The sequence below is a fragment of the Mytilus galloprovincialis genome, chromosome 1 (assembly GCF_965363235.1).
Source record: "Mytilus galloprovincialis chromosome 1, xbMytGall1.hap1.1, whole genome shotgun sequence".
Lineage (NCBI taxonomy): Eukaryota > Metazoa > Mollusca > Bivalvia > Mytilida > Mytilidae > Mytilus > Mytilus galloprovincialis.
The window spans coordinates 57,621,731-57,642,054 of record NC_134838.1 but is presented as its reverse complement, the minus strand read 5'-3'; the positions used below and the strand labels follow the sequence as shown (position 1 = coordinate 57,642,054).

The following is a 20,324-nucleotide window of genomic DNA, read 5'->3' as shown; positions in this document are numbered from 1 at the left end:
GAAAACTGGGCCCATAATCAAAAATCAAAGTATATATTTAGATAAAGCATATCAAATAAGCCCAAGAATTTAATTTTTGTTAAAATCAAACTTAGTTTAATTTTGGACCCTTTGGACCTTAATTTAGACCAATTTGAAAACTGGACCAAAAATTAAGAATCTACATACATAGTTAGATTTGGCATATCAAAGAACCCATTTATTCAAGTTTTGATGAAATCAAACAAAGTTTAATTTTGGACCCCAATTTGGACCAACTTGAAAACTAGGCCAATAATTAAAAATCTAAGTACATTTTTAAATTCAGCATATCAAAGAACCCCAAGGATTCAATTTTTGTTAAAATCAAACTAAGTTTAATTTTGGACCCTTTGGACCTTAATGTAGACCAATTTGAAAACGGGACCAAAAATTAAGAATCTACATACATAGTTAGATTCGGCATATCAAAAAACCCCAATAATTCAATTTTTGAAGAAATCACACAAAGTTCAATTTTGGAACCTTTGGGACCCTTATTCCTAAACTGTTAGGACCAAAACTCCCAAAATCAAAAAAAAATCCCAAAAATAATGCTTATTTGGGCCCCTTTTTGGCCCCTTATTCATAAACTGTTGTGACCTCAACTTCAAAAATCAATCCCAACCTTCCTTTTGTGGTCATAAACCCTGTGTTAAAATTTCATTGATTTCTATTTACTTATACTAAAGTTATTGTGCGAAAACCAAGAATAATGCTTATTTGGGCCCTTTTTTGGCCCTTATTTCCTAAACTGTTGGAACCAAAACTCCCAAAATCAATCCCAACCTTCCTTTTGTGGTCATAAACCTTGTGTCAAAATTTCATAGATTTCTATTCACTTAAACTAAAGTTATAGTGCGAAAACCAAGAAAATGCTTATTTGGGCCCTTTTTGGCCCCTAATTCCTAAAATGTTGGGACCAAAACTTCCAAAATCAATCCCAACCTTCCTTTTGTGGTCATATACCTTGTGTTAAAATTTCATTGATTTCTATTCACTTTTACTAAAGTTAGAGTGCGAAAACTAAAAGTATTCGGACGACGACGACGACGACGACGACGACGACGACGACGACGCCAACGTGATAGCAATATACGACCAAAAAATTAAAATTTTTGCGGTCGTATAAAAATATGTTGATTGCCCAAATACAAAATATGTCTAGTCATTTTCCTTTCCGGACATTTTTCTGAGGTAAAATGTTTTACTTCTCTGCAACTGTTGTTGTAATAACTGCTACATGCAGTTTCGTATACAGCACTTTACTTGTATGACGTTGTCAGATTATGACATGAATGCAAGCCTCTTGAATATTAGTCAATACATTGTAATTGATTATAAGGCCACAGGAATTTAATTTCTTGTTCTATGGATTTACTACTCCAGAAATAACATAAAATCATATGAATAGTTTAATTATTATTTAAACTTAAATTTGTATCCATGCAAAATTTCTAGCCGTCAATGAAAATTTCATGCCAAAATAGATTCTCAAAGCTCCAATTTCTTTATCAAAGTCCAGATGGTGAAAACGGCTTCAGCATTAAGTCTTATGAAGACGACACAGAAAAAAATAAAATAGTATTTCAAGATGCCATAATAGACGTATAAATTTTAAACTTGTATGAAAATTTGTCCACCATTACGTAAAATTGTACAAGTTCCTGTAAACTTTGACATAAAAAAAAATGATTCAAAGGCAAAATACAGGTAAATACTAAAAGTGTTAGTAAGGTGCAGTCCAGTGTATCCGTGCACCTAAGACTTATATGACTTCACTTCATTAAACTGATAAAACCAATAATTTGATAATATTGTGTGGACACATTCATAACATGCTTTTATTTCATAAAATCCTCTGTTTGTATTGTTTCACCCTCAAGATTTTGTATAATGTGTGTCCAAAATTAGGAAAAACTCTGTTCTGCGAGTTCCTCCAATGTTCTGTGATATACAAACTGTAGCGCATGCCTTTCAAAAATGGCTTATTTTGAATAAAGGAAAGATTTTATACTACGAAATATAGCTGAATTAGAACCAAACACACTGGAAAGGATGCAGAGCAAAAATTAGTTCAATCTGATTTAAATTTGACTTAAATATCTGATGATGTAATTTTTTTAATGGAAATTGGCCAAATATTGCAATTGTAAATCACAGGATTGCAGTTACATACAACTATCATGACTATTAATATTATTACCTTGGAAGGCTAAAAATAAACAATAACAAGAACGATTTTATTTGTGTTACTGTGTTGATAAACCAAAATAAGCTAATCATGCTAATGCACGATATCACCGGAACCACTGACACCAAGGACTCTAGTCCTATAACATATGACCTCAGGGGCATTACTTACTATTTCTATTTACTGTTCTGATATATTTTTTTACTATCATTGTGCCACTGGAATTCGCATTAAAAAAAAATAAAAAATGAAAACATCAGTATAAAAACGTAAAAAATTGAATAAAAATGTGAAGTCATATGTTATAGGACTACAAGGACTCCACTGTACTGGTATTCTACATGGTTCCAAAGTTATGGATTGTTTTTAAATGATACTCTATTTTGTATTTTAATGTGTAAGGCCACACCCCTCCCTCAGATAAGAGGTCATTTTATTGATGTAGAAAAGAAAATAGAAATACCAAGGATTTGTATAGTTCTTCTATACAAAACCTTTGAAAACTTAGAATTTTGTACTCAAAAAGAGGAGAGTTGCATCATATAATAATATTTTAAACAACTTTTTCTAAAAGAGGGGTCCACTTATTTTAAATAATATTAAACTGTTAAAGTAAATGTGTTAACATGGTTAAAGTCCAGGAATATTACAAAATTCTTGGACATGTTTTGACCATTTAATACCAGATAGATATATATATCTTTGAGAAAATATGAGCTCTTTTATACAAACAAATTTATTATAACTTATATTGATCCCTCATAAAACATGTAAAAAGGATATATAACATTAAGGGGTTGCCCCCAAACTGATTATGACTTGAATGGAGAATTGTCTCATTGTCAGTCACACACACATAGACCAGATTTAACTATTTCTTGGTGAACAGGGAAAAAATACATCAGAAATTAAAGAAATGTCAATGTACAAGTGATAAATCAAGTTTTAATATTGTCAAAATTTACTTTTTAATGTCTACAAAAAAAAATTATAATCGCTCGCCTTTACTTTTCAAGCTTCGCCTCAAAAATTTGCAAATTAAATATTTTTTTATTAAAATTTTCAAATCGCTCGCTCGCCCCACATTTTGGAATCCAAAAATCCGTAGAACAAGAAATTAAATTGGTGTGGCCTAATATAATTTATGCAGAAATCGGTATAATTATATTTGTATACAGTGGAGTCCCTGGTGTCTGCATGGCCGGTGATACCGCGCCTTAACTGATTTCGTTATACATGTAACACTGTAACACAAATAAAATCGATCTTGTTATTGTTTTAGCATTCCGAAGGGATAAAAAAGAATAAAATTGATAAGTTCCAGATTGAAATAATAACTGCAATCCCGTGATTTACAATATTTGGCCAATGTCCATTGAAAAAAATACAGTATCAGATCGATAAAATTTGTTATAATTAAGTCAAATTTTTATCAGATTGAAATATTTTTTGCTCTGCATCCTTAGCAGTGTGCTTTGTTTGAATTAAGCTACATTTCGTAGCAGCAAATCTTTCCTCTATTAAAACTAGAGGCTCTAAAGAGCCTGTTTCGCTCACCTTGGTCTATGTGAATATTAAACAAAGGACGCAGATGGATTCATGACAAAATTGTGTTTTGGTGATGGTGATGTGTTTGTACATCTTACTTTACTGAACATTCTTGCTGCTTACAATTATCTCTATCTATAATGAACTTGGCCCAGTAGTTTCAGAGGAGAAGATTTTTGTAAAAGATAACTAAGATTTACGAAAAATGGTTAAAAATTGACTATAAAGGGCAATAACTCCTAAAGGGGTCAACTGACCATTTCGGTCATGCTGACTTATTTGTAGATCTTACTTTGCCGACATTTATTGCTTTTTTAGCTCACCTGGCCCGAAGGGCCAAGTGAGCTTTTCTCATCACTTGGCGTCCGGCGTCCGGCGTCGTCGTCGTCGTCCGTCGTCGTCCGTCGTCGTCCGTCGTCGTCCGTCGTCGTCCGTCGTCGTTAACTTTTACAAAAATCTTCTCCTCTGAAACTACTGGGCCAAATCAAACCAAACTTGGCCACAATCATCATTGGGGTATCTAGTTTAAAAAATGTGTGGCGTGACCCGGTCAACCAACCAAGATGGCCGCCACGGCTAAAAATAGAACATAGGGGTAAAATGCAGTTTTTGGCTTATAACTCAAAAACCAAAGCATTTAGAGCAAATCTGACATGGGGTAAAATGTTTATCAGGTCAAGATCTATCTGCCCTGAAATTTTCAGATGAATCGGTCAATCGGTTGTTGGGTTACTGCCCCTGAATTGGTAATTTTGAGGAAATTTTGCTGTTTTTGGTTATTATCTTGAATATTATTGTAGATAGAGATAAATTGTAAACAGCAATAATGTTCAGCAAAGTAAGATCTACAAATAAGTCAACATGACCAAAATGGTCAGTTGACCCGTTTAGGAGTTATTGCCCTTTATAGTCAATTTTTAACCATTTTTCGTTAATTAAAGTAATCTTTTACAAAAATCTTCTCCTCTGAAACTACTGGGCCAAATTAATCCAAACTTGGCCACAATCATCTTTGGGGTATCTAGTTTAAAAAATGTGTGGCGTGACCTGGTCAACCAACCAAGATGGCCGCCACGGCTAAAAATAGAACAAAGGGGTAAAATGCAGTTTTTGGCTTATAACTCAAAAACCAAAGCATTTTGAGGAAATCTGACATGGGATAAAAATGTTTATCAGGTCAAGATCTATCTGCCCTGAAATTTTCAGATGAATCGGTCAATCGGTTGTTGGGTTGCTGCCCCTGAATTGGTAATTTTGAGGAAATTTTGCTGTTTTTGGTTATTATCTTGAATATTATTATAGATAGAGATAAACTGTAAACAGCAATAATGTTCAACAAAGTAAGATCTACAAATAAGTCAACATGACCAAAATGGTCAGTTGACCCCTTTAGGAGTTATTGCCCTTTATAGTCAATTTTTAACCATTTTTCGTAAATTAAAGTAATCTTTTACAAAAATCTTCTCCTCTGAAACTACTGGGCCAAATTAATCCAAACTTGGCCACAATCATCTTTGGGGTATCTAGTTTAAAAAATGTGTGGCGTGACCTGGTCAACCAACCAAGATGGTCGCCACCGCTAAAAATAGAACATAGGGGTAAAATGCAGTTTTTGGCTTATAACTCAAAAACCAAAGCATTTTGAGGAAATCTGACATGGGATAAAAATGTTTATCAGGTCAAGATCTATCTGCCCTGAAATTTTCAGATGAATCGGTCAATCGGTTGTTGGGTTGCTGCCCCTGAATTGGTAATTTTGAGGAAATTTTGCTGTTTTTGGTTATTATCTTGAATATTATTATAGATAGAGATAAACTGTAAACAGCAATAATGTTCAGCAAAGTAAGATCTACAAATAAGTCAACATGACCAAAATGGTCAGTTGACCCCTTTAGGAGTTATTGCCCTTTATAGTCAATCTTTAACCATTTTTCATAAATCTAAGTAATCTTTTACAAAATCTCCACGGAAACTACTAGGCCACAATCATCTTTGGGGTATCTAGTTTGAAAAATGTGTCCGATGACCTGGCCATTCAACCAAGATGGCCGCCACGGCTAAAAATAGAACATAGGGGTAAAATGCAGTTTTTGGCTTATAACTATGAAACCAAAGCATCTAGAGCAAATCTGACAAGAAGTTAAATTGTTAATCAAGTCAATATCTATCTGCCCTGAATTTTTCAGATGAATTGGACAACTGGTTGTTGGGTTGCTGCCCTCCAATTGGTAATTTTTACAGAAATTTTGCCGTTTTTGGTTATCTTGAATACTATTATAGATAGCGATAAACTGTAAACAGCAATAATGTTCAGCAAAGTAAGATCTACAAATAAGTCAAATGACCTAAATGGTCAATTGACCCCTTAAGGAGTTATTGCCCTTTATAGTCAATTTTTAACAATTTTCATTAATTTGGTAAATTTATGTAAATTTTTACCAAATATAGTTCTCTGTTACTAATGGGCAAAGTTCATTATAGATATAATTGTAAGAAGCAAAATCGTTCAGTAAAGTAAGAACTTCAAACACATCACCATCACCAAAATACAATTTTGTCATGAATCCATTTGTGTCCTTTGTTTAATATGCACATAGACCAAGGTGAGCGACACAGGCTCTTTAGAGCCTCTAGTTACAGTTTATCTCTATATATAATAATATTCAAGATAATAACAAAAAACAGCAAAATTTCCTTAAAATTACCAATTCAGAGGCAGCAACCGAACAACGGGTTGTCCGATTCATCTGAAAATTTCAGGGCAGATAGATCTTGACCTGATAAACAATTTTACTTCCTGTCAGATTTGCTCTAAATGCTTTGGTTTTTGAGTTATAAGCCAAAAACTGAATTTTACCCCTATGTTCTATTTTTAGCTGTGGCGGCCATCTTGGTTGGTTGGCCGGGTCATGCCACACATTTTTTAAACTAGATACCCCAATGATGATTGCGGCCAAGTTTGGTTTAATTTGGTCAAGTAGTTTCAGAGTAGAAGATTTTTATAAAAGATTACTAAGATTTACGAAAAATGGTTAAAAATTGACTATAAAGGGCAATAACTCCTAAAGGGGTCAGCTGACCATTTCGGTCATGTAGACTTATTTGTAAATCTTAATTTGTTGAACATTATTGTTGTTTACAGTTTATCTCTATCTATAATAATATTCAAGATAATAACCAAAAACAGCAAAATTTCCTTAAAATTCTCAATTCAGGGGCAGCAACCCAACAACAGGTTGTCTGATTCATCTGAAAATTTCAGGGCAGATAGATCTTGACCTGATAAACAATTTTACTTCGTGTCAGATTTGCTCTTAATGCTTTGGTTTTTGAGTTATAAGCCAAAAACTGAATTTTACCCCTATGTTCTATTTTTAGCTGTGGCGGCCATCTTGGTTGGTTGGCTGGGTCACGCCACACATTTTTTAAACTAGATACCCCAATGATGATTGTGGCCAAGTTTGGTTTAATTTGGCCCAGTAGTTTCAGAGGAGAAGATTTTTGTAAAAGATTACTAAGATTTACGAAAAATGGTTAAAAATTGACTATAAAGGGCAATAACTCCTAAAGGGGTCAACTGACCATTTTGGTCATCTTGACTTATTTGTAAATCTTACTTTGCTGAACATTATTGCTGTTTACAGTTTATCTCTATCTATAATAATATTCAAGATAATAACAAAAAACAGCAAAAATTCCCTAAAATTACCAGTTCAGGGGCAGCAACCCAACAACGGGTTGTCCGATTCATCTGAAAATTTGAGGGCAGATAGATCTTGACCTGATAAACAATTTTACCCCTGTCAGATTTGCAATAAATGCTTTGGTTTTTGAGTTATAAGCCAAAAACTGCATTTTACCCCTATGTTCTATTTTTAGCTGTGGCGGCCATCTTGGTTGGTTGGCGGGGTCACGCCACACATTTTTTTAACTAGATACCCCAATGATGAGTGTGGCCAAGTTTGGTTTAATTTGGCCCAGTAGTTTCAGAGGAGAAGATTTTTGTAAAAGTTAACGACAATGGACAACGGACGACAACGGACGCAAAGTGATGGGAAAAGCTCACTTGGCCCTTCGGGCCAGGTGAGCTAAAAAAGCTATTTTTGGACATTTACAAAATCACTGGACATTGGAGGAACTCTCAGAACCACCGTGTACATGTATCATCGTACAGCGGAAATAGGTACTAACCAACAGTCAGGGGACTTACTTAAACAAGTGATTTTCTAAATCACTGATTCAAGTAACATTATTTCCATAAAGGTTGGACGTTAGAGTTGTCTTTCTTTTATAATCACCTGTTTAAGTAGTACAAATAAATCACTAGAAGACGTGATTTAATTTTAATGTAGCTTTAAATATAGAATACTAATGATCCAGGGACTAATTATGTTTCTAAACTTATCAGAACCAACATCTGTGTTGTCTAGGATGACCAGGTCATTTCAGGTGATGACCTTGTACTGAATCTAGGATAATGACATAAAAATCACTTGTTTACGTATCAGACCTCAATTTCCTTCCCAAAAATCACTTCTTTAAGTATCGTTCTGTTAATAACCCATACTAATTTCAACACCCCCGAACAGTGAAATTTTTATCGCGAACAGTAGAATTTTATTACATAATCTGAAAGATGAAACCTTGAACTTCACAGGAAAAATACTCCCAATGCTGTGAAAAATCTTTTAAGAAAGTATCAGCTCATTATGTAAAGCCATTATTATAGCATTTTTTCAACTAAAATGGAATTTTCAGCTAAATGATAGCATCAAAGGCATAATCCTTGCTACTTAAAAGAAGCAAAAAGTTCATATTTTTTTAATTTTACTAATTAAAAGATATTATCTAAACCTATGTGTTTAAAATTTAGAAAAAACTACAAAATCCCAATTTGTGATAAAACCTTGAATTTGCTACTCAAATAAGTGATTTAAAAATCACTTATTTCAGTAAGTCCCCTGACTGAAGCAGGTATGATCAATTTTGAACTGACACAGTAACGAAAATCTTTGTTTTGTTTTAGCAGTATTCAGTGTACATTCCTCAACATCTGAAATTCCTGCTCCAAAATAATTTTCGCATCGATTTTTTCCTATTTATAAAATAACTTTTATATTCTAATAAGAACAATTAACTTGTTAATATGAAATAGTTGTGAATGTCAAAACCAACTTTCAATTTCCATACAATTGTCGAGACATTTACATGTTTTACCTGAAAGAAAGCTAATCCAGGGCAAAAGTAATAGTTACCAATCATAAACCTACCTGTGATTACTCATTCCTTGAAACGTTTTGGGTAATAAAAAAATGATAAACGAGTATGAAAATTTTGTTTTAGTGTACGGTGTTCAGCAACTTAACTATGCACTGTACAGAAGGACTTATGTGGTCAGCTAATCACCGCACACGACGCTTCTTTTCGGAATAAAATATCGAAAAAACATATGCATGACAGATTTCAATGCCAATTATTGATACAACTACATGTATACTTATTTCACAAGCACAGTGGCCTTCTATCAGAAAAAGAGTTGCAATGAATATAGAATTATATAGGATGAGACGAGTGCCAACTTCTTTGACAAGTATTTGCACATGTTTTTAGAAATCGTTCTTGTTTTGGGAAAATTAAATGAGACCTCTCTAATCATCAATCTACGACCAAATCATTTCTTAAAACAACAATTATGTTTTGATTGAGGTACACATTGATATTATGTGAACAAAACAAAGATTTTCGTTACCGTGTTAGGTCGAAATCGATCACGCCCGCTTGGTTAGTACCTGTATATATATCCGCTGTACTGATGATATACGGTGAGAACAGGGGTTTCCCCAATTTTGGAAATGCATTACACAAAATCTTGAGGGCGAAACCCTACAAACTGATAGGTTTATGAAATAAAAGTATGCTATGAATGTATTCACACAATATTATCCAATTAATGGTTTTATCAGTTGAATGAAGTGAAATCATACGTCTTAGTTGCACGGATACACCGGACTGCACCGTACACAAAACTTGACAAAACTCATCCTCTTTCCTCATAATACCGATTTGTTTACCAAATACAATATAAGATGCACTTACCCAAGAGTCGAAATAAATCCATTTACATTGCCTTCCGCATAGAGTGAAACGATGTCACCAAAATGTAGGACGGTAGCTGACATTTTTAAAAATCGTCTGCTCGATCAGAAAGAACAGGTCACGATTTTGGTCTTTCTATCAATACATTCTGCAAATTAAATTGTGCATAAAGTGAAATAAGAAATATAAAAAAAATGCTTATGTTAAACTTTTCAATTTCAGCAGATAGAGTCTAAACGAATAATGACAATAACACTGAGGATAAAACATTATGTACCTTCTAATGTTGACTGATTTGTTTTTCAGGTGAAGAGACTTCCGCAATTTGGAGCGACATCTGGACAAGACTACAAATTGAGAACTACAATATCTATCCTGGTTCCCGGTACTACGTATTCTGTATTCTGTAGGTGTCGCTGTTGACACTGGATTGTCTCCCTTGTAATTATTTAAATCTCGCGTGTATTTATATTTCACTCTGGTAAACAACTCACTTGTACTTTAAAATACATACTATTAGGTGGCAACTGTGCTTAACATATTTTTCCAAAAATTAAAAAATATATCTACATTTATTAATTAATATGAAAATTTAAAGGAAAAAAAAATAAAGAAAATAAAATTAAAAAAAATCTAACATTACATTAATCAAACCGGCGCGACTCGCAAATAAAGTCACCCAACAATCGCATTAGTGTTTCATTAGAGACGGAGACATTGTCGTTTTTTTCTATTGACAATAAAAGTTCCAAATCAATATGTAACGATCCTGTGTTGAAGTATATCTCATGTATAAGTTTCTGTCTTGCCTCTTCATAATTTTCACAAAATAGTAAATAATGTTCCACAGTTTCTAATTGACCGCATTCACACTTTGGGTCTATATTTTGATTGATTTTGTTTTGATAATTTTTTAGGTAGTATCCGGATCTTAAATTTCTAATAATTTTTGCTGTTTTGTGATCTGGATAATTAAAAGTCGATTTATTGCTGACAGTCTGATGAAAGTTATAATAAAATCTTCCTGTATCACTATTATCCCATCTATGTTGCCACTTTTTATTTACTAAAATTCTTGCTGCTGTTTTAATATCTTGTTTAGTTACTGTAATATGGGCTTCTTTCTGAATTTGATTTGCCTCTTTAGCTGCCTCTTTAGCTAGTTTATCAGCTATTTCATTTCCTCTAACATCTGCATGTCCTGGGGTCCAATCAAAATTAATTCTTATTCCATGGTGTTTTTGGATACATTTAATAAGGGAAATAATTTCATGTGAAGTGGATCTGTTATTTTCAATTTTCCAATTTAATGTTAAAATTCCAATTGCTGTTTGACTGTCCGAAAATATTTTTACTTCTTCAATTAATGTTTTGTTTTCAATTCTGCTTACATAATCTAATACTAATTTTATTGCAACCAGCTCTGCCAAAAGAATTGAACCCCTTTTTGAAACTGGTTGTTTAAGTTCAATTTCTTTATTGTTGAAGATTACAATTGCACCTGCTCCACAAGGTCCTGGGTTGGATTGGCAAGAACCGTCTGTAAAAGCAACAACTGTTGATGGAGATACTGTGTTAAGTTTGTTTAATATTAAATTTTTTCCTGTGATTTCTTGTTCTTTAGTTCTGTTTTTTGAGGAACCAAGAGTACGCCAATATTCTGGTGGAGATTTTGATGCTTGTAGACCTTGAAATTGATATTCTGGTTCTATGTCATCAATACTGATATCTGTTTCTTCTTTCATGTTTTTTGCTTGTTGTAACATTAAGCCTAAAGGTGATATGAACTTGTCCACTGTTTCTTTGTTTTTCCATTCATCTATTTTGTTTCTGATAGGGATTTTGGTTGAATAAGAATTTAGTCTTGCAATATCTCTAATAGCCATTTCTTCTCTTCTAAGATCTAATGGCAAAACTCCTGCCATAACTTGTAAGACTTCTAAACTGGCTGTTGCAGAAACTCCTAGACAAATAGATAAGCCCTTTCTTTGGATGGCATTTAATTTTTTTAAGTGTTCTTCTTTCCCTGTTTGCCAAATACAGCTTGCGTAAAGAAAAATGGAACCTATAATACTATTGTAGACTTGAATAAGAAATTTAGTTTTTATGTTACCTATTCCTTTTATTTCTCTTAATATTCCGAGTGATTTTCCCGCTTTTTTTATTTTATTTTTTTTCCAGGTATTAGCTATTAGCCATACTCTCTCACGAGGTATATGTATAACATACTAACCCGAATAATCCAGTCGTTATATTACGATCACTTCGATCACTCCATTGGAGGACAATGACCGTAAGGGGGCGCTGTAATTATTCGAGTTAATATAACCGGAAGAAAAGTGACATTGGGAACTTTTACTATAATTTTCAAAGTGCTTTATAGGAACTCTCGTTTTGAATTGAATATGTATATGAACTCTCGTTTTGAATAGTTATATGAACTCTCGTTTTGAATAGTTATATGAACTCTCGTTTTGAATATTTATATGAACTTTCGTTTTAAATTGATTATTTCTCGTTTTAGTTTTAAGTTGACATGGTTGAATATTTCTTGTTTCATTCTTAAATATAATGTTTCTTATTTCAAATATCCAAAGAGATTATAGATTTACTATTTTAGAATTTAATCCGATGGCTGTCAAGAGTGTGAGAGATAATACATGTATCTAACACTTGAACCACAAAAGCAATTATCGCTATTTTATAAAGTTTAGCCGGAGGACAATAATCCTATTATTATTACATAACATTGGACTAGTATATGTATATTTTATGAGAACCTTTTATGATGTTTTAATACCCTTATCTTTGACTTAATTTATGTTTTGTAAACTGTTGCTGGGGCAGTCTTCCCCTAGCTTTCGAACTGTAAACTTGTGTTAATAAATTTGTATATATTTTTATACGGTCTTGCGTTTAAAGCAGCCATAGTGTCGATTATAGACCTACAGACTTTAATGTAACCCGACCCGAAGTACACGGACTGATGCCGGAATTCACGGGGTTATAATTGGGAAGGATCCCACGATTACCGTAATCTTTGCAGCCAAGCGAGTGTTTTACTTAATATGAACTAGTCCCAGTATACGAAAATTTAAAAATGGAATTACCGAAATTGGAACTTTTTAACGCGTTCGAAACAGAAAATGCAGACTGTGTTTTTTAGCTGAAACAACGGCAATGATGGAGCGGTTTACATATCGTGGACTTAGACCAGAGTATGTTGCTCCATGTGCTTTGCTAGTAGACATGACCATTCAGATAGGATCATAGCCAGAACCCGTCAAAATCAACAGTGCTATGAAGAAAAACCTAAACCACAAACCCAACGAGGTAGTGATGGTAAGTGTAGTACATGCTGTAATAGTTATGAACATTGTGAGAATGCACATGTTTACGTTACCCCTTTTATTTTCTAATATACTTAACCATATCAATAGTCAGCAGAACCACCCCTAAATGAAATACATCAGAAAAGAAAATTCATTTTTTTTATCATAGTAGTGCTAAGTTCCACAAGTCCCATATAATTCAACCAAAGACAGGTTTATGAACTCTAGAAATAGCTCCCCTATCCAAATAATTTTAAATCTGTTTGCCAATACAGGCTGTTCAAGAGCCGATTGTAAAATAAATGTAAGAAGAGGTTCTGTTTTCGTTTTTCATTTTTAAATTTAGAATTTATTAAGAACCAACTTCATTATTCTAAGATGAAGAATCACTTTTTTCTGAGATATTTGCCACTGGTAGTGTAAGAAAAACCACAAAAAAAATCGAGCTAAAGTCTGTGTATCCTTGTTGTATCATAGAACCTAGTGTTTTACACAAGTGAAGGTTGTAACTTTGAACAAAGATCACTGACTATAGTATACCAAATAACCACAATTATTGTTTAGTTGTCGTTATTATTTTGTATCATTTCACGCAACATACTATAAGTAGTTGAATTTTACACGTATGAGCTTCCATATGAATACATAGGTTATCAGTGGTATAACAAAATCATTTTAGCATACAATTTTGGTCTGAAACAAGAATGCAAGATGGACTCGTCATCTGTCTTGTGGTCTTGTTTCCGTTAGGTGTACAGGAGTGACGACCTGTATACTACATGTCAGAAAAATGCATTATTATGTTTGATCAAAACCTGCTTATAAGGTACAAATATAAATCCACTGATAATCTGAAAATCGGTTTAAATTTGATAGTGTTTTCGAAAACCTCCCAGACAGTATAGTGTAGTTTGTTAGAATCCTAAACGGGCCAATGATCATTATTGCCCCCCCCCCCCTTTTTTCCGCGATTCATTGAACACTTAGATACTTAGTTCTACTTTTATGATTATAGTAAAAGCACCCCTTTGTTTTGTTTTTTTATATATCCATACATATAATAGAGTCATGTTTTTTTTTAGTTGTGAAGTTGAAATAGATATTAGTATATTTATGTCAATAGTCCCCCCTCAGAGTATTAGTAAACTTATGTCAGTAGTCCCCCTCCTCAGAGTAAAGTATACTTATGTCAGTAGTCCCCCTCCTCAGAGTATAGTATACTTATGTCAGTAGTCCCCCTCCTCAGAGTATTAGGATACTTATGTAAGTAGTCCCCCTCCTCATAATATCTAATATGTTTATGTTTATCCCCCTCCACATACCCCCTTTGTATATCTATTAAAAGGTCCAATATGTGCATTTTCTATGTTCGTGATGTTTTCAGTATGTACACACTTTCAGCAACCAGGAAGATGAATTACCCATAGACGAATTACCCAAAGACAAATTATCCAAAGACGAACTACCCAATTGAAAAACGAATTACCCAAAGACGAATTACCCAAAGACGATTTACCCAAGACGAATTACCCATAGATGAAAGAACATTAAAAACCCAAATACGAAATGTAGCAATTTGTGCTCGGGACGAGCACTTAGGGGAAGCAGTGGAGAATATAACCGGAAGAAAAGTGACATTGGGAACTTTTACTATAATTTTCAAAGTGCTTTATAGGAACTCTCGTTTTGAATTGAATATGTATATGAACTCTCGTTTTGAATAGTTATATGAACTCTCGTTTTGAATAGTTATATGAACTCTCGTTTTGAATATTTATATGAACTTTCGTTTTAAATTGATTATTTCTCGTTTTAGTTTTAAGTTGACATGGTTGAATATTTCTTGTTTCATTCTTAAATATAATGTTTCTTATTTCAAATATCCAAAGAGATTATAGATTTACTATTTTAGAATTTAATCCGATGGCTGTCAAGAGTGTGAGAGATAATACATGTATCTAACACTTGAACCACAAAAGCAATTATCGCTATTTTATAAAGTTTAGCCGGAGGACAATAATCCTATTATTATTACATAACATTGGACTAGTATATGTATATTTTATGAGAACCTTTTATGATGTTTTAATACCCTTATCTTTGACTTAATTTATGTTTTGTAAACTGTTGCTGGGGCAGTCTTCCCCTAGCTTTCGAACTGTAAACTTGTGTTAATAAATTTGTATATATTTTTATACGGTCTTGCGTTTAAAGCAGCCATAGTGTCGATTATAGACCTACAGACTTTAATGTAACCCGTGCCGAAGTTCACGGACTGATGCCGGAATTTCACGGGGTTATATTAATAACATACTGAATATTGCGATCGGGAACCAGTCTATACAATATCCGGCAGTGTACCCGGATCGGCTAAAAGAAATCAGATCGTTCCGGTCCCAAGTCGATCCGTCCGATGACAAAATAATAAATAATTGATTTTAACTTCGGAGGATTTGATGACATACTTGAATCAGGAGAAATGGAATTATACTTTTTATAGTAAAAAGTATCAATTATAAATTATCATTAGAGTGGGGTGCTCATTTTCGCCATATCTTTCCATATTTTCTTCAGTTTATGTTCAGGTCCTTATGTTTTTGAAGTATACTGATACTTCTATATGAAGATAACTTCAAATGCAAAATATTCTTAGCTTTAAAACGTGTTTGTTTTGAGAAAAATCATTTGAAATGTTGGATTAAAGGGTGTTTGAAATTTCCTGATGTTTTGTCAACGGGGGACACATATTCGCCGTTGTTACACATCTATTTAAAACCAAATAACTGCAGCTTTAAACAATACTAGAACACACCCGTGATATCACGGGTCCGTGACTGAATTAAAGTATATAACTATGTGCAAGCCTTATTTTAGTATTAGTATTGTCATCTGATAAAGTCATGTCGATTATAAGATACAGTTTTTCTCTGCTTTCAAGTCTTTCTGTTTGAACCCGTTGAACTGGAACTTATCAGTTATTGGTAATATTAATTATTTGGAAAACAAAAGGTCCTGGAATGGAGTATTTTTTAATCAACAGCGTTGTCCTATATAAGTTATAAATAAAGTTGAATTCTTTGCTTTGCTGTTTTACGTCATGCCCACTAACAAATTGAAAACTGTACTTATATATATAAGCCTTATTTTTAGTCCAGATTTTTAGTATTCGTATTGTTATCTTAGAAAGTCTTACTGATTAAAATACTACAATAGGTAAAAATTTGACAATTTAGTAGTGTCAACCCTGTGGTTATGACCCGTGTATATAGCATATTAATTAGTCCTGAATACAACGTTTGGTGGTGCGCCTGTCAGATGCGGAACGTACAGATAAGGTAATAGGTAACAGGTGAATATACTATTGGTATCAGTAGCGGACTCGACCCGGAACTTCTTAATTATTGGCAATATTAATTACGTGGAAAACAAAAGGCCTGGAGTGGTGTAATTTTTAATCTACACCTTTGTAGTATATTAGTTATATATAAAGTTGAATTCTGTGATTCGTCGTTAAAATTACGTGATGACGGCTGACAAATTGGACCTCGTAATTTTAGTATTATAGATGTATCAAATAAATTTCATTATAGATGAATAGCAGACATTTGAAAAGGGTAAAAAAACTGAAATTTAGGGCAATCAGTCAAAGAATTACTAAAGAAATACTTCTTTGAAATCGTTTTTTTTCTTCAGGAAATTGGCTGAAAATCGTTGTCCTTTTTCGGTCCTTTGCGGTAAATGCCGAAATTTGGTCTCATTTTCAAAAATTATCATATTTGTTATAAAAGTATAATTTACCGGCATATAATTTCTTCAATTTCAACCATCCTTTGAAGTTTTTACACCTCAAAATCATAAAACGGCGAAACTGTGTCCACGGCGAATATGAGCGCCCCACTCTACCAGATTAAAATAATTAGAAATGCCGAAAAAAAGAAAATATTTTCATTATTATAAACATGATAAATACGCCGACACCATCGAGTGCAAAATAGCATTCCTTATCGCTTGCTATAAATTCATTTCTTCAATGAATACTCATCAAATATTTTTTTAGAATATAACTTAATAATATTAAAATGTTATATATGTATGTACGTAAAAATTGTTAAAATCTATGCAGACGTACAGAAAAAATGTGTTAACGAATGCAGAAGAATATCTAAAGAACAAATACAATCTCCTATAAAGGAGGTAAAAATTATATACAGATACATACATAGTTATTGGTCCTTGCTCTCTTTTTTTGAGGGGAAATATTAAATCCAATCTATAAGAAATCTATAATAGATGAGTGTCCACCATGCACTTGCACTGCACTATTAATAACTAGTAGAATAACATGATCTTATACAATTGGACGGAAATTATATATACATGCAACTGTAATATACAAATATTAATATAATATAAACAAGAGTGCACTCGCCTTCTTTACTAATCATTGATATTAAACATAAAGCTTTATTACAACTGTCAAATAAACTTAACATTAACCAAGAAAACTAAACATTGACCAATGAACCAAGAAAATGAGGTCAAAGTCAGATGAACCATGCCAGGCAGGCATGTACAGCTAACAATCCTTACATACAACAAATACAGTTGACCCATTGCTTAGTTTAAGAAAAACAGACCAAAAACACAAAAACTAAACACTGAGCAATGAACCGTGAAAATGAGGTCAAGGTCAAATAAAAACTGCACGACTGACATATAGATCATAAAATATTTCCATACACCAAATATAGTTGACCTATTCCATATAGTATTAGAAAAAAAAGACCCATTGCCAAGAATTAGTCCGGTTTAAGGGAGGTAATCCAATCTTGTCAATAAATTTATTTCAAGGACTGATAACTCTAGCATACATTGTTATCAATCCATCCCAGCGTGTGTGGTTAAATATCGAGGTCTGGCAATTAGCACCTTGTACTTTTTGTCTCTTATCTTAAAATTTATGTTATAAACATACACAATTAATGTTCTGATTATATCATGGTAATTGATAATATATCAAGAACCGACTATGTTAACATTTTTGATATAGTTATCTAAAAAATTTCGTAAAATCCGTTCTTATGAACGCATCTATAACAAGCTGCTGTCCGTTTGACACATTCCCTGTTTCCATTCTATTTTATTTCAATTTTGATACGTTAGCTAGTTGTTACAATTAACGTGTCTTTTGTTTTAAGTTTTATATTATTATTTTTTTAATAAGATTTTTTATTATCATTTTTTTTCGAGGAATGATGGGGATTTGTTTTAAAAATCTGGGTGTGTGTTAATACCACTTAACATTTCACTCAAGTAATAATTGTAGGTCGGTTTGTGTCCTTTTTTCTTTTCGTAATTTGAATCTTTGATATAAAAGTTTGCCAGTTAAACAAATATAGCTCTCCATTCTTTTGCTCATTCGATAAATCGGCAATCGTTTACTCGAGCAACATTCATCAATTTGAAAGTCGTCACGTCACAAGCATAACATAAATGTGTTTTAATTGAGTTATAATAAAAGATGATGTTAAAGGCAATGAGACAGCAACCAAATGACAGAAATAACCAAATAACGCCTATATATGGCAATACTCAGTCTACATGGTCCTGGCTTGGAACAAATATATATAATCATAGAATTCGGTCATACATTTCTAAGTAGCAACATTCCAGCAGCACCTGCATACGGGGTATATATATCTCAATTGATACGATATTCCCGTGCTTGCATTTCCTATCATGATTTTCTTGATAGAGGGTTACTGCTCACAAGGAAGCTATTAAATCAAGAGTTCCAAATGGTGAAGTTGAAATCATCCCTTCGTAAATTTTACGGACGCCATCACGAGTTGGTTGACCGTTATGGAATAAGGTAGCACTCCACAGTTAGAAAATAAAATCAAAAATGAGCCACAAAATGTTTTATCATCTCATATTCCTGGATTTCTAATACATTAACCTAACTGTTTGTGTTGTACATGTACATATGTATGTAATCAGCATATTCCATAGATTTGATTTTCAAAAGTTAAAAGAGTGAAAATTAATTCCTTTTATGTGTATCCATGGCAACATTCTGCATTTATTTACAATAAAATATTGCAAAAAGGGGGGTGGACATGTCACATATCCCCCCAAAATTTGGATCAAACTAGAATTTCAATGCCTTTGAGTGATACCTTTTTAGAAACTGTTTTCATAAATCTTCCTAATGATCAAATAAAAAATGGGTGTCTTTCGCCTCATTTTTTCGTAAAATCCAATCACAAAGTTCGTGCGATAAAAAGTTGGAAAAAAACATTACAATAATTGCCGGACCAATGTATGGTAGGGACATGCAAATACGGACTGTCATACAGAAAACAGCCTATATTACATACATTACATAATCTTGATGTTCATATAAACCCAATACAAAGGCTATTTTAATACTCAGCTATCCAAAAATGAATTTTATTGCACACTAGCTCTCATATTTGAAAAATCCACAGGGGCCAAAATGCGAAACTACACACCTAACTGTGGAGTGCTACCTTAAGGTGAAATTTTTCCCCTCCTGCCTCAATTTTTATTATGTTTTCTGTATTCTACTAGCTGTTACGATGAAAATGGTACCTTAGTTTTTAAAATTGGTTCAGTAATAAAGATTTTATGAAGGTTAGCAGTTGATGTTGAAACGCGACAAAAAGTGATTTAAAAATAAATGCTGGATCATAGTGAAAAACTTCAAGTCTGTCTCATTTTTGGGGTAAATTTCTAAAACTTTTCCCATTATCTTATTTAAAATCATAAAATTACCTTAAAAGAGGACAAATTGTACAATTTTTAGGTATTTGAAAGCACTTATAGGTCAATTTTGCTGTTAATAGCATACCTAACCTTGGTTTAGAAGCTCTCAAGCAGGGTATAAATTTCTAGCAGTACTGGCATCATTAAATCTAATTAATGCCAAATTATAATATAAAATCCTACTAAAAATGTTTATTTGACTTATTCGCATTCAAAAATATGAAGCGATACATTCTGAGGATATCATATAAAGCTCAATCTTTGGTTACAATGGCGAAGCTAATGGAGTACAAATTTAAGACCGCAACATGTCTAAGTGCCAAAATGTGTATATTTGGTTGCTAAGG

General features: G+C 33.0%; 1 protein-coding gene across 3 annotated transcripts in view; it reads right to left on the bottom strand.

Moving 5' to 3' along the window:
* Window positions 1–10,214, bottom strand: part of LOC143079481 (inositol 1,4,5-trisphosphate-gated calcium channel ITPR1-like) — a 283,048-nt gene extending 272,834 nt beyond the window's left edge. For all 3 annotated transcript variants that reach the window (XM_076254840.1, XM_076254849.1, XM_076254857.1), the window contains exons 1-2: window positions 10,134–10,214; window positions 9,857–10,004 (exon numbers count right to left, since the gene is read on the bottom strand). In XM_076254840.1, coding sequence (XP_076110955.1) covers window positions 9,857–9,939 — 83 coding nt within the window. In that variant the 5' untranslated portion in view covers window positions 9,940–10,004; window positions 10,134–10,214. The remainder of the gene's footprint in view (window positions 1–9,856; window positions 10,005–10,133) is intronic.
* Window positions 10,215–20,324: the final 10,110 nt, after the last annotated feature.